This window comes from Bombus pyrosoma, linkage group LG2, assembly GCF_014825855.1.
Source record: "Bombus pyrosoma isolate SC7728 linkage group LG2, ASM1482585v1, whole genome shotgun sequence".
In the NCBI taxonomy this organism is placed as follows: domain Eukaryota; kingdom Metazoa; phylum Arthropoda; class Insecta; order Hymenoptera; family Apidae; genus Bombus; species Bombus pyrosoma.
Genome location: NC_057771.1, coordinates 4780551 through 4799087, shown reverse-complemented (window position 1 = coordinate 4799087; position 18537 = coordinate 4780551). Strand labels below are relative to the sequence as shown.

Sequence of the window (18537 nt, the reverse complement as noted above, 5' to 3'; positions counted from 1 at the left end):
ATCGTTTTGTCTTCGTTAGAAACTAGAAGAAAACGAAACTGTTTACTCGGTCGTAAAATACGCTGAACCCACATTATTGAGTTACAAGTAAGCAAGAAATGTTACGTTCGGCTGTACCTGTTATTTATCAGGAGGATAATGACATCGACTCGACGTCTCGAATGCCCGTTACTTGCACTTCTGTGGGAATTGAACTCTACGAATACAAGTCCTTGGCACAGTGATCCTAACGGCGTGCTACGTGCGACAACCAGCGTACATATAATTGCATTAACCGTTTCCTAATATATGCAAGTCAATATTTATCTTTGCGAAAGGAAGATCTTAGACGAGAGACAACAGATTGTTGTACGTTTTTAATAAGAAGAAATAAAAACGATTTCTAAAAGTAACGAACATTTACAAACTCGTTCTCGTTTCTCTTGTTTTAATAGCGATTTCATGTTTATTTATGCGTTTCGTTATTGGTTCACTGAAATCTGCATACCAGGAACTGCAAGAAAATTTGTAAGAAAAGATTTGCGGAAGATACTTTCGTCGATACATTTCGACAATGTAAAACACATTGTTGGAAGGACGGGTTTTGGATTTAAAAATGGAAGAATAAAATCACCATCTTCCACAGGGGAGATACGGAGGTCAATATTACAGTTACAGTATACATTTATCAAGATGTGTACGTAATGTAACTTACGATTCGAGAAAATTGATTATTTAAAAACAGATATTACAATTTACTGTAAGAAAAAGGTAGGAATGGGTAGTAGTATTGTAGTATACATTAGCCGGTAATGTCCAGTTCGACAAGCTGTTGATACTTTTTTAGTTTTTACGAGCAAACCAACTTTACATTATTGATATCGTTGATCCTACTACATTACACATTATATCAAACGTTATTGCAGCCATAAAAGTTGCAGTTAACTAATTGACAACTAGATATGACGTGGGTACATATATGTGTATATACATATACCTTGTAATGAATATTTCTAGACATATATGTACATAAAATTATCGAACAAAATATTAGGTGACTTTACAACGATATTTGTGCATATGTATAGATTTTCTGATATATATATAGGATTACAAAAGTTTATAAAATTTATAAATAAACTTTATATTTCAATCTTGTCATTTTAGGAACTACGTAAATAACGTAGAAAAGTAAATTAAGAAATACTTTATGTTCGTTTCTTGATCAGACACTGTAAGTCGAAGTTAACGTGGTAAATTGACGTCAAACATTTGAAACCTTTTACATTGTGTTATTATACATTATATCGTGCCGGTAGATTGATTTGTTGATTTAGTACGACACGAACTACATCATTTAACTTGTACCTGACATTTCAACTTTCTACATTATAGTACTACTGTACATCCTTACCACGTGCGCTTAATCGTGATATTTGTGGTGAAGCAAAATTGCGAAACAGGAACCTACTGAAATAAATTATTAGATAATCTTTCGAATAATAAGATTTATTATATTTTATTGTTTAATTCAATTATTCAATGTTATTGATTGACCACTTTAATAGTAACCCATGTCTTACTTGTCTCACTGATTCCATTGCTGTACAAACGACATAGCAGTAGAATGGGTTGTCTATCTACAGGCAATTCTTCGCACGATTTAATAATGATCGGTGTCTTCGTTCTATTATGGACAAAATTTATACTTTACAGAGCAGAATTATACCTAATAGAATTATTTATTACCTTTGTTTGTTAAATATTTGTGCATCAATGTTTCCTTGTTAAAAAATCCTTTCACAGCGACATATTAAAATTATAGCACGTATCATGAAATAAATAACAGTAATATTCCTTAAGAATAACATGTAATATTTTCTGCATTGTTAAAAATATTATGTAAATTAATTTTTTGTTAATTAATAGGTTTCCTAATTTATTATCAAATCATTATAGAAAAACGATACAAATTAAAATAAGTATACTCAATTAGATAATCCCTATCACATAAAAGTTATCTTTCCCAGATTTGCAGTCAAATTTTATAAATTCGTTTACGTTTGAAAGAATATTCGCACAGGAACGCATTTTCTAAAACATTGAACTATCAGACTGCTGTTCGATCTTAACTTTCACCGAGACGAAGATTTTGAAAGACTTTCTTTTCCTTATCTATCTCCTCTATTTACATTCGCTCGAGTCATTCTCATCTCCGTCGTGATTACGATACTTGGAACCCTTTTCTAATGAAGTTACCGAATAGTATTCGTAAAATACCGCTTTATCTTCCATCGCTCGCCTTCTCAAACCGACTTTCTTCCCATCCGTTGCACTTTGGAAGACCCATCGATCACATCAACTAACGGCAAGAATCGTGTAGAGCGTCGATCGATTCAGCTACTAGAAAATTGTAGTGAAGTTAGATCGCTATGTAGTGGGAGTGTTAGCCTGACGAAAACTCACGAACGATTCCGACAGAGGTGCGTCAGGTCCGAGTCCCAACTTTCGTATCACTAGTACTCGTAATGTCCACAAGAAGGCACTGTCAATTGAAAACGCGATAGCCATGCATGTGTTTGTCACGGTTGCTGACGCAAGATCGGCATACACAACGCCGTTGTGACGCGACGTCGACGTATAGTAATCGCGTGCAGCCGCGACAACGGTCGTTCCGATTTTAGCGACTATTCCACCGGGACGTATTTCACGTTCCCAAACGACCACCGAAACTTTTGTCAATCACAAAACGTCACAGTTCCACGTGGACGATTGCGTATCCCTGTTATCAACTCTCTGTACATCGATGGATCTCAGTGACTTCGTTGGAATGCAATCGATCCGGTCGAGGCCCTCTTCGATCTGACAGGTACTGACTCGATAACACGTGATCTTTGTAGCTTCGTTGATGTACGCGTATCTTTGTCTCATAATATGTATTTTTCTGTGACATTTTACGCTAGAAGTATCAAAAGTATACGTCTTAATTTTTGTTTCTCGTTTGCTGCATGCTTGCTGTGTTTACTGCATGCTACAAGAAGAACATTCTGTTCGAATTAGTTTTGAATGAATCGTTGCATCGATTCAGAGCTGATGTTTTCATTCAACTCGGTGTTTATAAATTTCGGGAGAAGACGACAGATTCTGAGTCGTAACTGTAGGCCGTCACGTCGTGCGGTCTTTGATATCATCACTGTAAATCTTAATACGACGCGATTAAAGGTGCTTCATACACTTTATCTTTGTGTACGGTTGCGTTATAAGTACAAACGTATGTTGGTAAATGGGTCCATCGCGTGAGATAAAAATAATTACACGTATGGTAATTAAAATCTTTATTGGTAATAATAAATCATCGTAAAAAATTGATAATTCGAAGTTTCAAGCGATTGTGATACTGTGAACATGGAGAGCGCAAAAGTCTCGAACAGTTTTTCACTGCAATCGTGTAAGGTAAGGGTCAAATCTGATCGAATCTTTTAACGAATTGTCCGTGAATGTTTTCGCGTTTCCTTACATCAATGAAATTACCGGAAGTTCGTGCAAGTATTCTGTGTAGACTCTTCTCTGCACAAACAGGCGCACACACACACACACACACGCACAGACACACATCGCCTCTTTCTCCCTCTCTCACCTGGGCTCACTCGATCGCTACTTCTGTGTGTGTGTGTGTGTGTGTGTGTGTGTGTTTCTCTCTCTCTCTCTCTCTCTATATATATATATATATCTATCTATCTGTCTATCTATCTATCTCTCTCTGTATGTGATTCTCCTCTTCTCTCTTTCTTCCATTAGATCGCCATGCCATCATGAATGCCACGGACAGCAACAGCGGCGTCAACGGCAACGACAGCAACAACACGATCGCGGGCAAGACGAATGCGCACGGCAACAGTGTTCGTCTGCAGAGCGTGATCGGCAAGCAGAGCAGCTGCGTGCGCAAGATGAGCACGATGCCGGAGGAGGAGGATACCTCGGACGATATGGATCCTGATGTGATAAGGATAGAACACCAGCACTATCAGCATCATCAGCATCACGACGTCGATTCGGATTCACCGTCCGAGGAAAGGGGTCGTTTACTAAGTGCTACCGAGTCGACCGCTCGAAAGATCATCATTACCCCTACGAGCTCGAGTATCCTGCACTGTAACGGCACCGTAAAGAAAACCATCCCTCGAAACGACAGTAGCAACAGCGTCCACGAGAAAACGTACTCTCGACTTCAACAATCAAAGTCAGGGGACCAAGTCGGTCAAACGGAGAATAGGCTGCATCGCGACATACCGCAGGGTATACTTAGATCCGTTCGAGGGATCGACTCGCATGGTACGCGACATCGCTGCTCCAGCGTAAGATCGGTGAAATCTAATCCGACGATGGATGAACATCAGCACCAGTATCATCCACCGGCGGCCAGCTGGGCATCGATCGTGTTCTCTGATGGAAACGGGCAAACCCACGTGCGAACGCTTCCCGATTCCGTCTCTATACGCTCTCTAGCATCGATCGGCATGGGTTCTTCCAACGGCCGGAAGCTCACGATACGTAGAGTTCTCACTTCGCCGTCGGAGCTGCTTAACATGGTACATCCGCCGCCGTAAGTGAGCTACATTATCTAACGTGCGCGTCTCGGCGAGAAGCGTCGGAAGGAGCGGACTATGAATCATGTTCCGCAGTTCCTCCTTCTCCAACTTCCTGCATGCGGTTTTCATTCGATGCCTTTACGCTCGCCGGAGCTTAAGCTTTGCTCTATAGCGAGGATTACTGCTCGTTGGCCGGAAGAGGATTCGGTTCGGCAAGACTAGGCTAGGCTGATGGAGTTTGATAAGATAGCCGTTATCTTGCCGTTAGCTACTCTATAGTTACGATGTTGTTCAGTGATAATTGGTAATTGGCGATGTTAGATGCAGATGATTGATTGTTATTGTTTGTTTCTCTACGTAACGGGGTAACTCGGATGAAGTCGGCAAGAGAGATAGTTTTAACGATGAAGTAAGTTTACTTTAATTAAAAATTGTTTAAACCATGCTTACAACTTGTTGCAGTTATATGCAGATTATACGTTTCATATGTAGTTTAGTTTATACGTGGATTGTGCGATGTAGGAAACAGAAGATATCCACTAAATGTTACATTTCGATGATTCATCGATGTACTGAAAAAAAAAAAAAAAAAAGAAAAGAAAAAAAGGATCGAATCGCAAGTCAAAAGAAGTCAGACAGAATACTTCCAAGAAGTAAAAAATAATGTTCATTTTTCATGGTTCTCGAATGATTCACATTTGCCGCCTAACGATAAGGACAAACAACAGAAGACGCTGTTTTCTTTTGCTGCGGTAGCTTAGCTCCGTAAAAGTGAGACCTGTGATGCATTTGGTTCAGTTGGCTCGTAACACGCATCTCGCGATATATAGTTCTCGATAACCAATAACCTTCGTTTCAGTTATCTTCCCGTACTTAAACTTCTCTTCGTTAGACAAATATTGGCGAGTAGTATCTAGCAAATTGTATTTCGAGTTAAGAGTGAACAGCACTTCGGATCTAGGAACACGTAAGTTAGAGGCAGTGCGAATATAAGTTCTTATCTTGGAAATTGTTTAAAACGCGCTGGCGATGTAAACGAAGCTGTTATGCTTGTCTAAGTCAAGATTTCGGTGGCAAGAGATGCCGCGTACATCCGAACTGCTTGTAAAGCATGGTCTCGTCATCCAGGCACTGCAATTCCAGCGTATTGTCCCAGAGACGTAAGTGGATAATAGGTGTACAATGTAAGTCCATACTTTTGTTATAAGTAGGTGTTCATGCGGTATATTGTTGTAGCTGCCTCGCTTCCTCCATTGAAATCGGAGTGGTCCGTTTAAAGAGTCGTAATTGCTGTTCCACATTCGAAATTTCTATAGGCCGCGGTAATGAATTCAACGCGAAACGACTCGCCTAATTGGCCGTGTTGACTTCACCTGCAGCTAGCAGATTCTAAACGGGTCTATTTATCGTTAAGAAGCAAATACTTGCGATTAGAGAAAAATGAATCCAACTTGAAGCTAACGTATAGCGAATTTGATGATATTTGATAGGTATTTTGCTTGATTAATTTAGCTTTGATTCTCATCGAAAGTCAATTTCTCGGTCGAATGTTAGAGCGCAGTTTGTATTTTCGTCGAATTATTCAGTTATTCCTTAATACGTTTCATTGACAGTTTTTGAACATTGAACAATCGGTAACATTTAAAATACCGTTTAATATAGATTTTTTTTATCAAGTTTATTTTATTAAACTCGTCCTCATCTTTATTGCGATTCGTTATAAGAATTATCTACATAAAATTCATACAAATTTTTAAATTCAGTTTTCAAATCATCCATTAGGAGGTCAAATGCGGGAGATGAAGAATTATGTAAGATACTATTTAAACTTTTTTCTCAAGTTAGAAATCAGGGTTCGCTAAGTTCAATCAGTATTAAAACATTTGAAATATTCGAGAAGAGAACGGCTGTAGGGACAAAATATTTGCCTTTATATCCAAATAGCTTCAAAGCATTGTACTAATAACAAAGTGTTTGATTAGACGCGTGATAAACGAGTTTACATATCATAAATCGATTGATTCCAATTTCAGTTATGTCATGCGCAATCCTTCCGTAAACGCACTTAATTACCGTGATATGCTAACCAAATATTAATTTTTTTGTTTGATTTGTTTCCCGCTAAAATTTACTGTATGGATAGGACGCACGGTTAATAAAATTTACTGGATTCGTAATATCATAAAAATTAATTGTAATCGTCATAAAATTGTTGATTATTCTGTGATCAATACCGCGCATTCCGTATTTAAATATTATTATTCTTTCTAGAATAAATTCGTTTATCATGGACTACGTTTTTCAAAAGTGACTTTCAATCTACGCGCAAATCGTTAATCCAATTCGTTATCACGTCTGGCGAACCTGCAGGTTAAATTTCACACGAAGAAGGCAAAGATTTAGAATTCTATTTTTACGACAGCTGTTCCTACAGCTGTTAACGCGCTTGCAAACAAAACAACGTCGGAATTGCGCTGCAATGGATGTTGTATCTTCGTTTGTAATTTAGTTATGACACGTATATGTATATGTAATAACTTATTATTATTGCCCTGCAAGTCGCATAGCCATTACACATTGTTTTTACATTACGAAATGCCCGGGGAATTTGCACAGGTGTGTCGTATGTATTATCGTGCTCTGTCAATTGCCATAACTCTCACCGTCATAGTACGACATCACTTCTGCATCTACCGCGTCGGATACCATGAACACGATAAACTCGTAAAAATTCTTCTTCATTCTTGCCGCTTATATAATACACGGGTATCAAGGTTGTTGGTCGCTACGGTTGTAGGTACCCCTGTTTCGCACGATCGTTAATCATAATAAGGACCCCTCGTGGCTCGATTTTCATTCTTTCTCCTTTCTTCTTTTCTCTTTTTTTCTCTTTTTTTTTCGTTGGCGTTCATCAAAATAAATGCGCGGTAAATTTTCACGTCCTCCTAACGATTATGATAAATCAAACACGTAAACCTCCGTTGGTTTAGGATCCTTGGTTCTAGAAGAAACGACGGATAAAGATAACCGGTTTGTCATAAGTTTCGTAAGTACATAGAAGGACGTATGTAGAAGAGAAGAATTTCTGAATGTAGCATAAATGGAACTCGAAATACTTTCCATCGGTTTTTTAACCATAGATGTTCGTAAAGTACGGTGTCAGTTAGTATCATGCCTGACGTGTTTGACAGAAGGCATGTCGTCTTCAGATCGACAAATAGAACGTATGTATATCGAGAGATTGATAAACTTGCATAATGTCGTTCGTTATATGCTCTGTGTAAACTGATTGTCCCTCCAATATCTAATTTATGTCAAGTGCGTTCGAACTGTTTTGACATTTCTAACGATGTACGTGTAATGGAATAGCATGTTAAAATTAGAATATGGCTTGTTTCAATGATAACACTATACGTACATATAGTATGGAGATACTGTATCTGTTCTCAGACAATCTTTATTGTTTCTATTTTTTTAACAAAGCAGTTAAACAAGGGGTATTGTATTAAATTTAAACTGAAATATACGACTTGCGTTGTTAATAATTGATAAAAAAATTTTTAATTATATTTCTAACATCGGTTTCTAAAAAATATATAAGTCTATGTTCTACTTTCTAAAATCTACGATAGTTCTTAAATAGTAAGAGATAATCAGTTTCTCTGGTTAAAATTGTATAAAATATTTGAAAATATCTTGCTTTTTTCAGAAAACGTGTCAATTTTCTGCATTTTCGATTAATTTTACTGCAAAATTCTATATGATCTGTACCTCTGAATAATGTAATTCACATATTATGTATTTCTGTGCATGTATTTCTACATAATAATCGAAATGGGGATATCGATTCGATTTCAGATCGTTCGAGGATGATCTGTCCGTGTGTACCAGCTTCGATGATGCCGAAGATGACGCTGAAGACCCCGGGGACTACAGGCAATCGAGACGCCCACACTGGGCCAACAAAGTTCAATTTGTCCTTGCTTGTATCGGTTACTCTGTTGGTCTCGGAAATGTTTGGAGGTTTCCTTACCTGTGTTACAAAAGTGGCGGTGGTGAGTATCTGCATACGTTTACATAATTTCACTCGGGAGGATAACAAGCTTTCTCTCTTTTCGAGAAAATTTCACTTTTACTCAAGTCGAAATCTAGTAATGCAGAGTCTGTAATAGATTTACGTTCTACTATTTCTAAATAGCGATACAAAATTAAGTAAATGTCGAGATAAACAAATAGAATCTAGAACGAATAGTAAAATCAGGCAAGTATAATTGCAATTAGTTCGAGTAGGTTTGATCGCCTCTCTCGTAATATGCTTTGATCGCGTATTTATTTTCGCGACAACACTTCAAGCAGATGGTTTAAAACAAATTTGTACGTGCTAGATTATCGTTGTGACATACATACGCTCGCTATAAGTAGCGTGCCAGTGATAAGAATACGTGTTTAGTATTGTCATTGCTGGTGTTAGACGTGACACTTAAATAAAGAACGAACGAATAATTATCGAAAGAAAAATTTTCTAAACCAATGCGTTACATAATATGTATGAGTTTTCAGTCTTATATCGCTGCCTGAGAGAGGCCGTTTAAAATTTCACGTGTACTCGTAAATTCGTACTCATTTCGTAGTTCACTTTAGTAAAAAATCGAGACTATAACTGTTTTACTTTAATATAAACGAAAAGTATAGAAAATGTATAGAAAAAAGAAAATGATATACTCAATGTTATTCTCCTGTAATATATAACATACTTCCTGTGCAGAGGCGCGCATTAGTGCGCGATATATCGCATATCTTATGCCATGAAAATAAAGGTGCCACGCGTTCAAATTAATGTTCGTACGGAACTGTTTGATATTTATCGCGGTATGGAATCATTTTTTTTCTAAACGTGTGCCTAAAATAGCAAGAAAATAAATACCGCAGTATTACCTTTCTAATTGTGAAGCAGAAGACAAAGGAGGCGATAGTTTTCCATAAAAATATTCCCGCGGATGGTCTGAATGTCAGCTGTCAAGGGCGTTTCGCGGCCATTTTTCTGCAACATCCCTCTTTGCGCGACATTATACCAAACATATTCAGAGCAAGGACATGCATTCTCTCTGTTCGGCAAGCCGTAACACGAGTGCGTATCTTGTTACCGGTAATTTTCAAAGTACGAGACCATCTCGACCAAGTCCGGACATGGAGCAATTCGCCCGCGGAACTTGATACATGACCTTGCCGGAACGTAGCTAAACCAGCGAGCATCGTAAATGATTTCAATGACACCGGTGGAAATAATCGGTCAAGTATCATTTCGACCAACCGTTCGTTAAATTGGATGACCGGAAAACCAGAGCGTGTGGTACGGTTTGATTTTAACCTGGCCAACTAGCATGCCTCCTTTAATAACAAACGGCGATCGATCCCGCTGACCAAAAGATTCGGTTAATTGTCACGAGCATCTCTAAATCGAAGTTGGAAGTTGGAACACCAAATTAACATTTAGACATAATGATTTTCCAGAGATTATTGCTGGTTATTTTCGTTTATAACGGAATGATTGTTTATCGATATCTTCAAATACTTCAAACTAAAAGTTTGGTTGCTTATAGCAAAAAAGGATATAATTAATTAGAATCTCTTTTTTAATCCGCGAATGATATAAATATAAATAAATAGTATAACACAATTGAAAAAGAATAAATAGACATGTAATTTATACATATGCTTACCGCATAGCATTATAGTGGATCCATGAAACGAAATTTATTTATGCGCAACATTTGAAATAACAGTTTTTAATAAAGATAGAGAAGCGTGGCATTTTTTATTTATGAAAGAGATCGTACTTTGTACGTCATATAAATATTTTACTTTCTCAAAAAGATATAAAGAATGTTGAAAAAGCGTTGACTGAAACGGAGATTCATAGAACACGAGATAAAGTACTCTGATTTGCATGTGGCTCGTGGCGCATTTATGCGACCGGTGTTCATTTACGTTTTCATAGAAAAATCCGCGCCAGAAGGAAGGAGTGAATAACTCGACGAAAATTAACGTTATCACTTCTACTTAGAGAGATACATATATATTAACAGTGCCTGCTGAATTCTCACGTTCAAATATCCGCTTCTGATCAAAGAATGGAATACTGGAACTTGCGAGGCTGTCCCTACGCTCATAAATTAACGAAATACGAAGAATATTCGACTAGTGGACCAAAGATAGATGCGAGAAAATTAAGAAATTCTTTTAAAAATCACAATCGAAGAAAAATCGATAGAACGATTATCTTATTAATTGAATTGCAGCGTGAATCACGAAGTCAAATCAGACTGCTGCCTGATTTGTTCGACTAGCACGATACAACATTCGTAGAATTAATTTACATGTGCGTGAGATGCAATGATACGACACGAATTATTTCAGTGCTACAACCGGAAACGATAATCTCTGTAGTATGTAGAAAATGAATTCGAAATATTGCAACAGGTATTTCTTGAAATTTATTATAAAATATTTTCTAGAGAAAATTAATGAGAAAAATATTAATTCGGAACTCTGAGACAAAAGAGTGATCAACTTTTGCGAACTTTCGCGAACTTTTGCCTTCCTCCGAGAGAACACAAATACGCATATTCTAATATCTTTAACCCATCTATCTAGTTAAATCATCTATCTTTCAGCTGTTTCTAACTTTGTCTAATTGTTTCTAATCAATTGCACGACTAACATTCGTTTGAATGTTCTCGTTCTGAAACATTGCACTAGCACGGAAAAGTGCTTCCGTATCTATTACGGCATTCGTTGAGAAAAAGAAGCGAATAAATTTGCTCAGTTCGAGAAATTGTAGGACCTCGCGGCACGAGCCACCACTCACGAAGCTGATCAATATGAAATATGACAGTATTTTGAAAACGAGATTCGTGCGTATACAACCTGTCGTGAAAAGCAATGACGCATTTCAGCAATTTGGCCGAACTAAATGCCTGTTCCCAAATTAAGTCGTAATCCACCGGACTGTGATCGTCGTTTATTACGAATAAAGAGTTACATCCAGTGACCTTGTTACTGCCCACAGAATGACGATTAACGAGGAGTACTATTACGTATGAGTCGTGTTTAATGCAACCTTTAATATATCCATATTACACGCAGATTTAGTAACAACGTTTTTATTTCACGAACACGTAAAGGGATTAGGAAAGGTAGGATTAATCCACAGGAATGCCAGGTCCTACACTATAATGACGAATTATAAACATTATATGTAATTACATTTTATAGATGGTACAATAACATATGCTTAAATATGTCTCTTTTTAACTCGAAATAAATTTAAACTTCACAATCATTGACATTGTCATAAACGCTGGCTTAAAATACGAGTAGAGAATGTTACAAAATTGTTAGATAAATTTATAAAGCTTTGATCTCATAGATTTTTTGTCTCGTTTGCGAAGTTTGACTGAAATATATAGGATTTTTTCAGGCTTTTCAACAATTTTTAATTAACGGAGTTATAGAGAGCCTGCTGTTTTTTTCTATTTTGTAGCAGTAAATATAACTTATATAGAGTGCCTTATTTAAATCGACCAGTTTCGCAACTATTAACGATACGAGAAACAGTTTCAGATATAAATTAAAAAGCTTCGATCGACGTATAATCTGAACTGGTATTAGTTCTCTTGTGGATGGACACATAGAAGAAACACGAGGGTGATTTAATTTGTATCTGAAACATTTTTCGATATCGTTGTACGTTTAGGAAGATAATATGTGCCATAAATGGCATGCGTTCTTATAAATCACTACATTGAAATTATTTTCAAACGTCTCGACCGACTAAAGTTGAATGATATTTTTTATCAAATTTTTCAGGGGTGTTCTTGATACCTTACTTCCTAATACTTATAGTATGCGGGGTACCATTATTGTACATGGAACTTAGTATTGGACAATTCACACGACGAGGACCGATCGGTGCTCTCGGTCAAATTTGTCCTTTATTTAAAGGTATCGTATCAACAGTTTATTTCTATCATAGAATTCTATAACATTAGTCTTATTTACGATAAAGATATAGTACTCTTTAAACAAAACAATCGCTTTCTTTCAAAGCTAAAGGATGAATTAAATAAGATATAAATATTTTAGCGACAGAAATCATTTTGGATACTTCCTTCCGTGACACCGTTTCTTTGGTGTCAGTACACATTTGCAAGATAATATTTTTGTATCGAAATTTGTTGACAGTAGCACGATCATTATTCGCTAATCCTTCCATAATACTAGAAACCGAACAAAAACAAATCGATTTTGTGTTTTTAAAACAGGGGCTGGCTTGTCTTCGGTAGTAATATCATTTTTGATGTCAACCTACCATAATGTGATAATAGCCTACGCCATATATTATTTCTTTGCGGCGTTCAAAGCAAAGCAACCGTGGTCTGAGTGCGGCAACTCATGGAACACTCTGGCATGTTGGTTACCTAGTTACAGTGCCATCGATAATAGAACAAGACCAAACGCTTCTAGAACGCCGGCCGAAGAATTTTTTGAGTAATCTTTTTAGTTACGAAATTAGTTATCGGTCACGTATTTCCAGTCATTCTGACTTTTAAATAAGTTCCTACAGGTCAGAATAGTTTCGTCAATATTAAGTAACTGTTCAGAGTATTTAATTATAATCGCTTAGAATCGATTGTAAATTGTGAATATTCATTTGTTTTTTTCCCCCCTGTCTTTTGGCAATTTAGCAACAAAGTTCTTCAAATTAGTAATGGAATCGAAGATTCCGGGGCCTTAAGATGGGAGCTTGTTGCTTGCCTGATTACTGCCTGGATTATGGTATATTTCTCCGTTTGGAAGTCTATAAAATCGTCGGCACAAGTGAGATACCTGACCGCGACTCTGCCACTTCTTTTAATCGTCGTCTTCCTCATGCGGTCCCTTACCCTTGAAGGTGCTGACAAGGGCCTGCAATTTTTCTTTCACCCACGTTGGGAGCTGCTTGGCGACGCAAAGGTAACCCAAGAAGAAGTCTTTCTTCGCTCTTTAAAATACGCTCGATAATATCGCCTTGACAATGCACGCAGGATCCGAGTTATTTTAGCGTGACAGTCTAAAGCTAACAAAGAATATAGCTAATTTTATTTACATGTTTCAAGTCTTTATCTTAATCTTTATCACCGTTAACACTTTAACTTGTATTCATTGTTCTGTTAATCGTTCAATTAGAAAAAGCATTCTGACAAAAAGCATTAGCTATACTTTTATCGATATTAACCAAGTTGGATAATAAAACATTTTTTATATTAAGATAGTTGTTGTTGGTTTTGTGCACTTCGCATACGTAAATGTAAAATTATGGTAATTATCATGGTAATCTCATGAAATTATTGTGTCGCGTATAGGTTTGGATCTACGCAACCGCTCAAATTTTCAATTCTGTAGGCATAGCGTTTGGTTCGATGATATGTTTTGCCAGTTACAACAAGTTCCATAACACCATCCTAGTGGATAGCGTGGCCGTTTCTCTCATAAACGCGTTCAGTAGCCTACTCGTTGGAATATTTTCATTCGCAACCATCGGCAACATCGCTCTCGAACAAAATATGTCTGTCGAAGCTGTTTTAACAGATGGTACGTAAAAACATCTATCTCGTACTTAGCAATTAATTTCAGTCTTAATATTACGCTACAAATAACGTATTCCAATAAAATGTTTTAACGTCAGCGATATGTATACTATTTTGAATACGATGATGCCAATGAAATTACCATTTCTTGTAACATTCTATATTTCTTTAACACATATCGTTACTCATAAAAATAAAACTTTATCATCCCGAAACACATGATGTGTGAAAATATTGATTACTTAATGAAATATAACTAAAATATTCTATATTTTTTTCGTCTGGGTGGTGTCAATCAATGTCAGATTAACTTCTCCTACAATTTTATAGACAAATCATAATTTCCGTTCAAGGACCTGGCCTCGTATTCGTTCTTTACCCGCAAGCGTTAGCCAAGATGCCAGCATCGCAAGTGTGGGCCGTGTTATTTTTCTTTATGCTAGTCTGCCTCTCTTTGAATAGTCAGGTAGGGATCACTTATTTAATTACTTATAGCGTGAAAGATTAACACCAAGTTCACAAAGATCGACAGTAAATGCACGAATAATTTTGCTGTTTATATTATAATTTTTCTGTTTTACGACAATTTCAGTTTGCAATAGTGGAAGTGGTTGTAACGTCGATACAGGATGGTTTTCCGAAATGGGTGAAACGTCATCTTTTGTGTCATGAAATGTTAGTACTTTTAGTATGCGTCATATCCTTTCTATTTGGTCTGCCTAATATCTCACAGGTAAGATGCTTTATTAATAATGTTAATTTAATTCGTGATTGGTAGGATTAGTTGGTTCTGAAAATTCGCGTATCGAACTTGACTCTAAAACCTATACCTTTCTATCATGACAGAGAAGGGAACTGCCTTTTTAAACGTTATATAAATATTAAGCGAATAATAATCAGAATTACACTAACGAAATTTTTTGTATCGTTTCTATTTCCAGGGAGGCATTTACTTCTTTCAACTGATAGATCATTATGCCGCCTCGATATCGATAATGTTTCTCGCTTTCTTCGAAGTAATTGCGATATCCTGGTGTTATGGCGTAAGACGATTGTGCAATAACGTAAAAGAAATGACTGGACGTGCACCGTCCTCATACTTCTGGTTTTGTTGGCTTATCGCTGCACCCCTTCTTATCATGGTAAAGTTAATTATGATGTTGTTAAAAATAAGTAAACAACTAAATTTATCCGAACAAGTAACGGTAAAAATAAAACTAAATTGAAGTAAAAATAAGAATTAATCATGGAAATTAGCGTTAATTAATCGTATCGATTTCCTTCGTTGCCTTCACTTTGTCCTCGTTATTCGTAATCTCCTCATCAAACGATTTCACGACTAACAAAAAATATTACATATAATTATATATAGACATTGATAACTGGCAGCAAAACATTGAAAACAATTTCATGTGCTCTCTTGTCATCCTTCTAAATGTCATCTTTTTAAATGATATATTATCAAGATGTTTTATATAAAGATAGTTTAAAAGATAAAGTCGTAAGTCATATTTTATGACAAAGAAATAAATTTCCCCCGAAGTTTGTTTTTACGAATGTACTCAAGAAGCTAGAAACTCTTTGTCAACATTTTAATTAACTTTTAAGAAGTAATAATCACACGTTTCATTTTGAAACATTAATATTCTTCCAACGATTCGAGCTCTCATCGTAAACATAAATCTTAAAATCATAGATATGAATGTCCCCAAGATCGATTATGTTAATAGCAGTCATCGCAAATGACCACATGTAAATGCAGATTGATAAGTATAGAATAGATAATTGTTAAATATTCTATTTTGAAACTATATTTCAATGCATTAATTATATAAAAATAATATATATATATATATATACATATATAATTAAGAAATCGGTGTGGAAACGCATGTCATATTTTCGTCTCAACGTTACAATTGTCAACGTTATAAACACGTGATAATTTAAAATTGTACGAAATCTCATCGTCGGCCGCACACCACATTCCCATAAATCTCTGTTTCAGGCTGTGTGGGTATTCAGCGTAATTGATTATGAACCACCGACCTACCACAACGGCGAATACAAGTACCCGTGGTGGGCAGAGGCGATCGGTTGGGGAATAGCTTCTCTTTCGCTCATTTGCATTCCCGCTTTCGCTATCTACGAGTTCATCAGAGCCAACGGCAACACTTGTGCGGAGGTACGATAACGCGAACCATGGCGCGAGCCACCGATTAAAATTTCATTCCACGCGCCATCACTCTCCGTAATTTGCCTACTTTGTCTTTCAGAAATTACGGAACTCTATTAAACCGCATTTCGAAGCATGCAAAATTTGTGGCCAAGAATACTGTAACGAGTCCTTGCATAATTTTGAGGACAACATGATCAAAGAGCAACAGGACGCGAGCAGTCCGATACAATTGAGCATCACTACCCCTTTGTCGAAATCCCAGACATGATGCCCAGACAGACATGGATCATTCGAAATTACTTATTACGAGTCTTATAAAGTGTTTACACAGACGAATGATGCGTTCAGCTGATAGAGTTGATGTCCGTTAATTTTTTGTTCTTCGTTAGTATCACACGTGAGTTTATTAGTAAAAATTTTGTAAAACGTACAAATGCTACCAAAGCCAGCAGTAAGATGGTTTACGAGTATCAAAGTTGGCGAATTCGTAATTTTTTCTGACTCTTTCTGCCATTAGTCGCACAAAAGTGTCACAAATACGTAAAACCGTTTTTTAGTGCCGAAGGTAATACATAGTAGTAATTCAAAGAAAATTCGCTCTGTATACTACGCGCATCCACCAACCACGGAAGAGGCTCGTGGACGTTCGCGAGCCACTTAGCGCGGCCGCTGGATACATGGTTTTACGGTAAACAAACGATTAAAGTAGAATAGTATTGTTTTGCTCAAACCTACCAGCGTTGACGTTATACTCTAGCAAACAAGTGAATTTATGATAAGATTAAATACATTCATTCACATTTACCAGTAAATTTACGATATTACGATATATAGTGTCACTTTCCTCCCTTTTTTTTTTTTTTAAATTATTTCTTGGAAAATTGCGTACGTATATCTGAAATGTAACATTCGTATTGCAAATATTTTGTGGTCTGCACTTTGTATTTCACTGGTCGAAACAAAATATCGTGTAACGTCTATAATATTTATTCATTTTCTATTAAAAAGAAAATTATGATACTCCACAAAGCCGATGGAGGACGATATTTAAACTGACTCACGTTCCCGAAAACATTCAAGTGCATATTCTGCTTTCACATTTTAATATGTCATTTTGAAATGAGAACTCTTTCATACATCCATATAAAAACTAAATCGATATCATTTATGTGTATGCGGATCGTAAAGTGAATAAAGAAATGTGCACAACATAATAAATCGGAAGCATTTACCACGTAGTAAGTAAGTTACCATGAATATGGTTACGTATCGTTGCAGTAATTAATTAATACAATATTATTTTTTTGTCCGTTTTTCTGTTTACTTAAATGAACAAAAACGCTATACTCCATAACTTTTAGGATCACTTTATATTAATACATGACGTTTTCAAATCAATCGATATTTAGTTATTTCGATAGGACTGACAATGAATGTAAAGCGCAATAAATTGAATGTAATATAATATAATACCATGTCGGTAGGTTAGAATAAGAAAAATCACCGTTAGGAAAAATTGTAGTTACGTCTGACAGCGTAGAGGCACGTTACCGTATTTTACAAACTTTTGCCTGCTTTGTATACATAAAGACATTGGATATTTCATCATACTTTACAATTATTAATTCGCATACGTGTTGTTGAATTGTTAGTCGAAACAGAGCACTGTTACTACCATCGTTGATCATTCCTATTACGTAATAATAAGAATATCATCGTTCGACTTAACATCGTTCGTAATAGAAAGGTACCTTGATAAGATACAATACAAACGCACCGAAAAGGTAAAATAATAGTCGTTTAATATACTACGATTAACGATAGACGTATATTTAGAGGAATATGTTAAACAATAATGAGTACAAATGCTAACGTTTCGTCGTAATTGTACATTTTATTCATTTTATTGGGTAAGTAGCGCAGCCAGAAGCGACTATTAAGCGAAGACGACAAGGAATGACTGCGTAAGCTTGTTAATAACGTGATTGTACACGTGATAAGAACAAATATCGTCGAGCGTGATGCGTCGTGTACAAAATTTAAAAGACAATAAAGTAGTGTACAAAACTAAGTTGACAATTACAAAAAAGGCATCGTGCACATTAATTTGTGATTGTTCAAAATAATAATAAATTATCCTATTCCCACGTTACCATTACCT

At 36.3% G+C, this 18537-nt stretch overlaps 1 protein-coding gene and 1 long non-coding RNA gene across 4 annotated transcripts; one reads left to right on the top strand and one right to left on the bottom strand.

The window, feature by feature from the left end:
- Positions 1-1089: 1089 nt before the first annotated feature.
- LOC122577683 lies at positions 1090-2547 on the bottom strand. The gene is made up of 4 exons (XR_006320402.1): positions 2446-2547; positions 1729-2382; positions 1563-1666; positions 1090-1449 (listed from the first exon to the last, which is right to left on the bottom strand). It is a non-coding gene; the product is annotated as an uncharacterized LOC122577683 (long non-coding RNA).
- A 73-nt stretch (positions 2548-2620) lies between these two features.
- LOC122577681 (sodium- and chloride-dependent GABA transporter ine) lies at positions 2621-17590 on the top strand. 3 transcript variants are annotated; one of them, XM_043749148.1, is made up of 12 exons: positions 2621-2848; positions 3778-4582; positions 8427-8623; positions 12438-12572; positions 12893-13118; positions 13316-13583; positions 13973-14201; positions 14551-14663; positions 14790-14930; positions 15139-15339; positions 16206-16382; positions 16474-17590. In XM_043749148.1, the coding sequence occupies exons 2-12, from the start codon at positions 3792-3794 to the stop codon at positions 16642-16644; spliced, it is 2649 nt and encodes an 882-aa protein (XP_043605083.1). In that variant the 5' UTR covers positions 2621-2848; positions 3778-3791; the 3' UTR covers positions 16645-17590. The 3 variants fall into 3 exon arrangements, with proteins under 3 accessions (XP_043605083.1, XP_043605085.1, XP_043605084.1); XM_043749150.1 differs by lacking the exons at positions 2621-2848; positions 3778-4582 and adding an exon at positions 4640-4977; XM_043749149.1 differs by lacking the exons at positions 2621-2848; positions 3778-4582 and adding an exon at positions 5186-5728.
- The last annotated feature ends 947 nt before the right edge of the window (positions 17591-18537 follow it).

Bases quoted from the DNA above. Each gene is read 5' to 3' on its own strand.
- LOC122577681 (XM_043749148.1), top strand. From the start codon at position 3,792: ATGAATGCCACGGACAGCAACAGCGGCGTCAACGGCAACGACAGCAAC. The intron at 13,584-13,972 runs GTAACCCAAGAA...TGTCGCGTATAG, and splicing joins AGCTGCTTGGCGACGCAAAG to GTTTGGATCTACGCAACCGC. The intron at 14,664-14,789 runs GTAGGGATCACT...CGACAATTTCAG, and splicing joins GCCTCTCTTTGAATAGTCAG to TTTGCAATAGTGGAAGTGGT.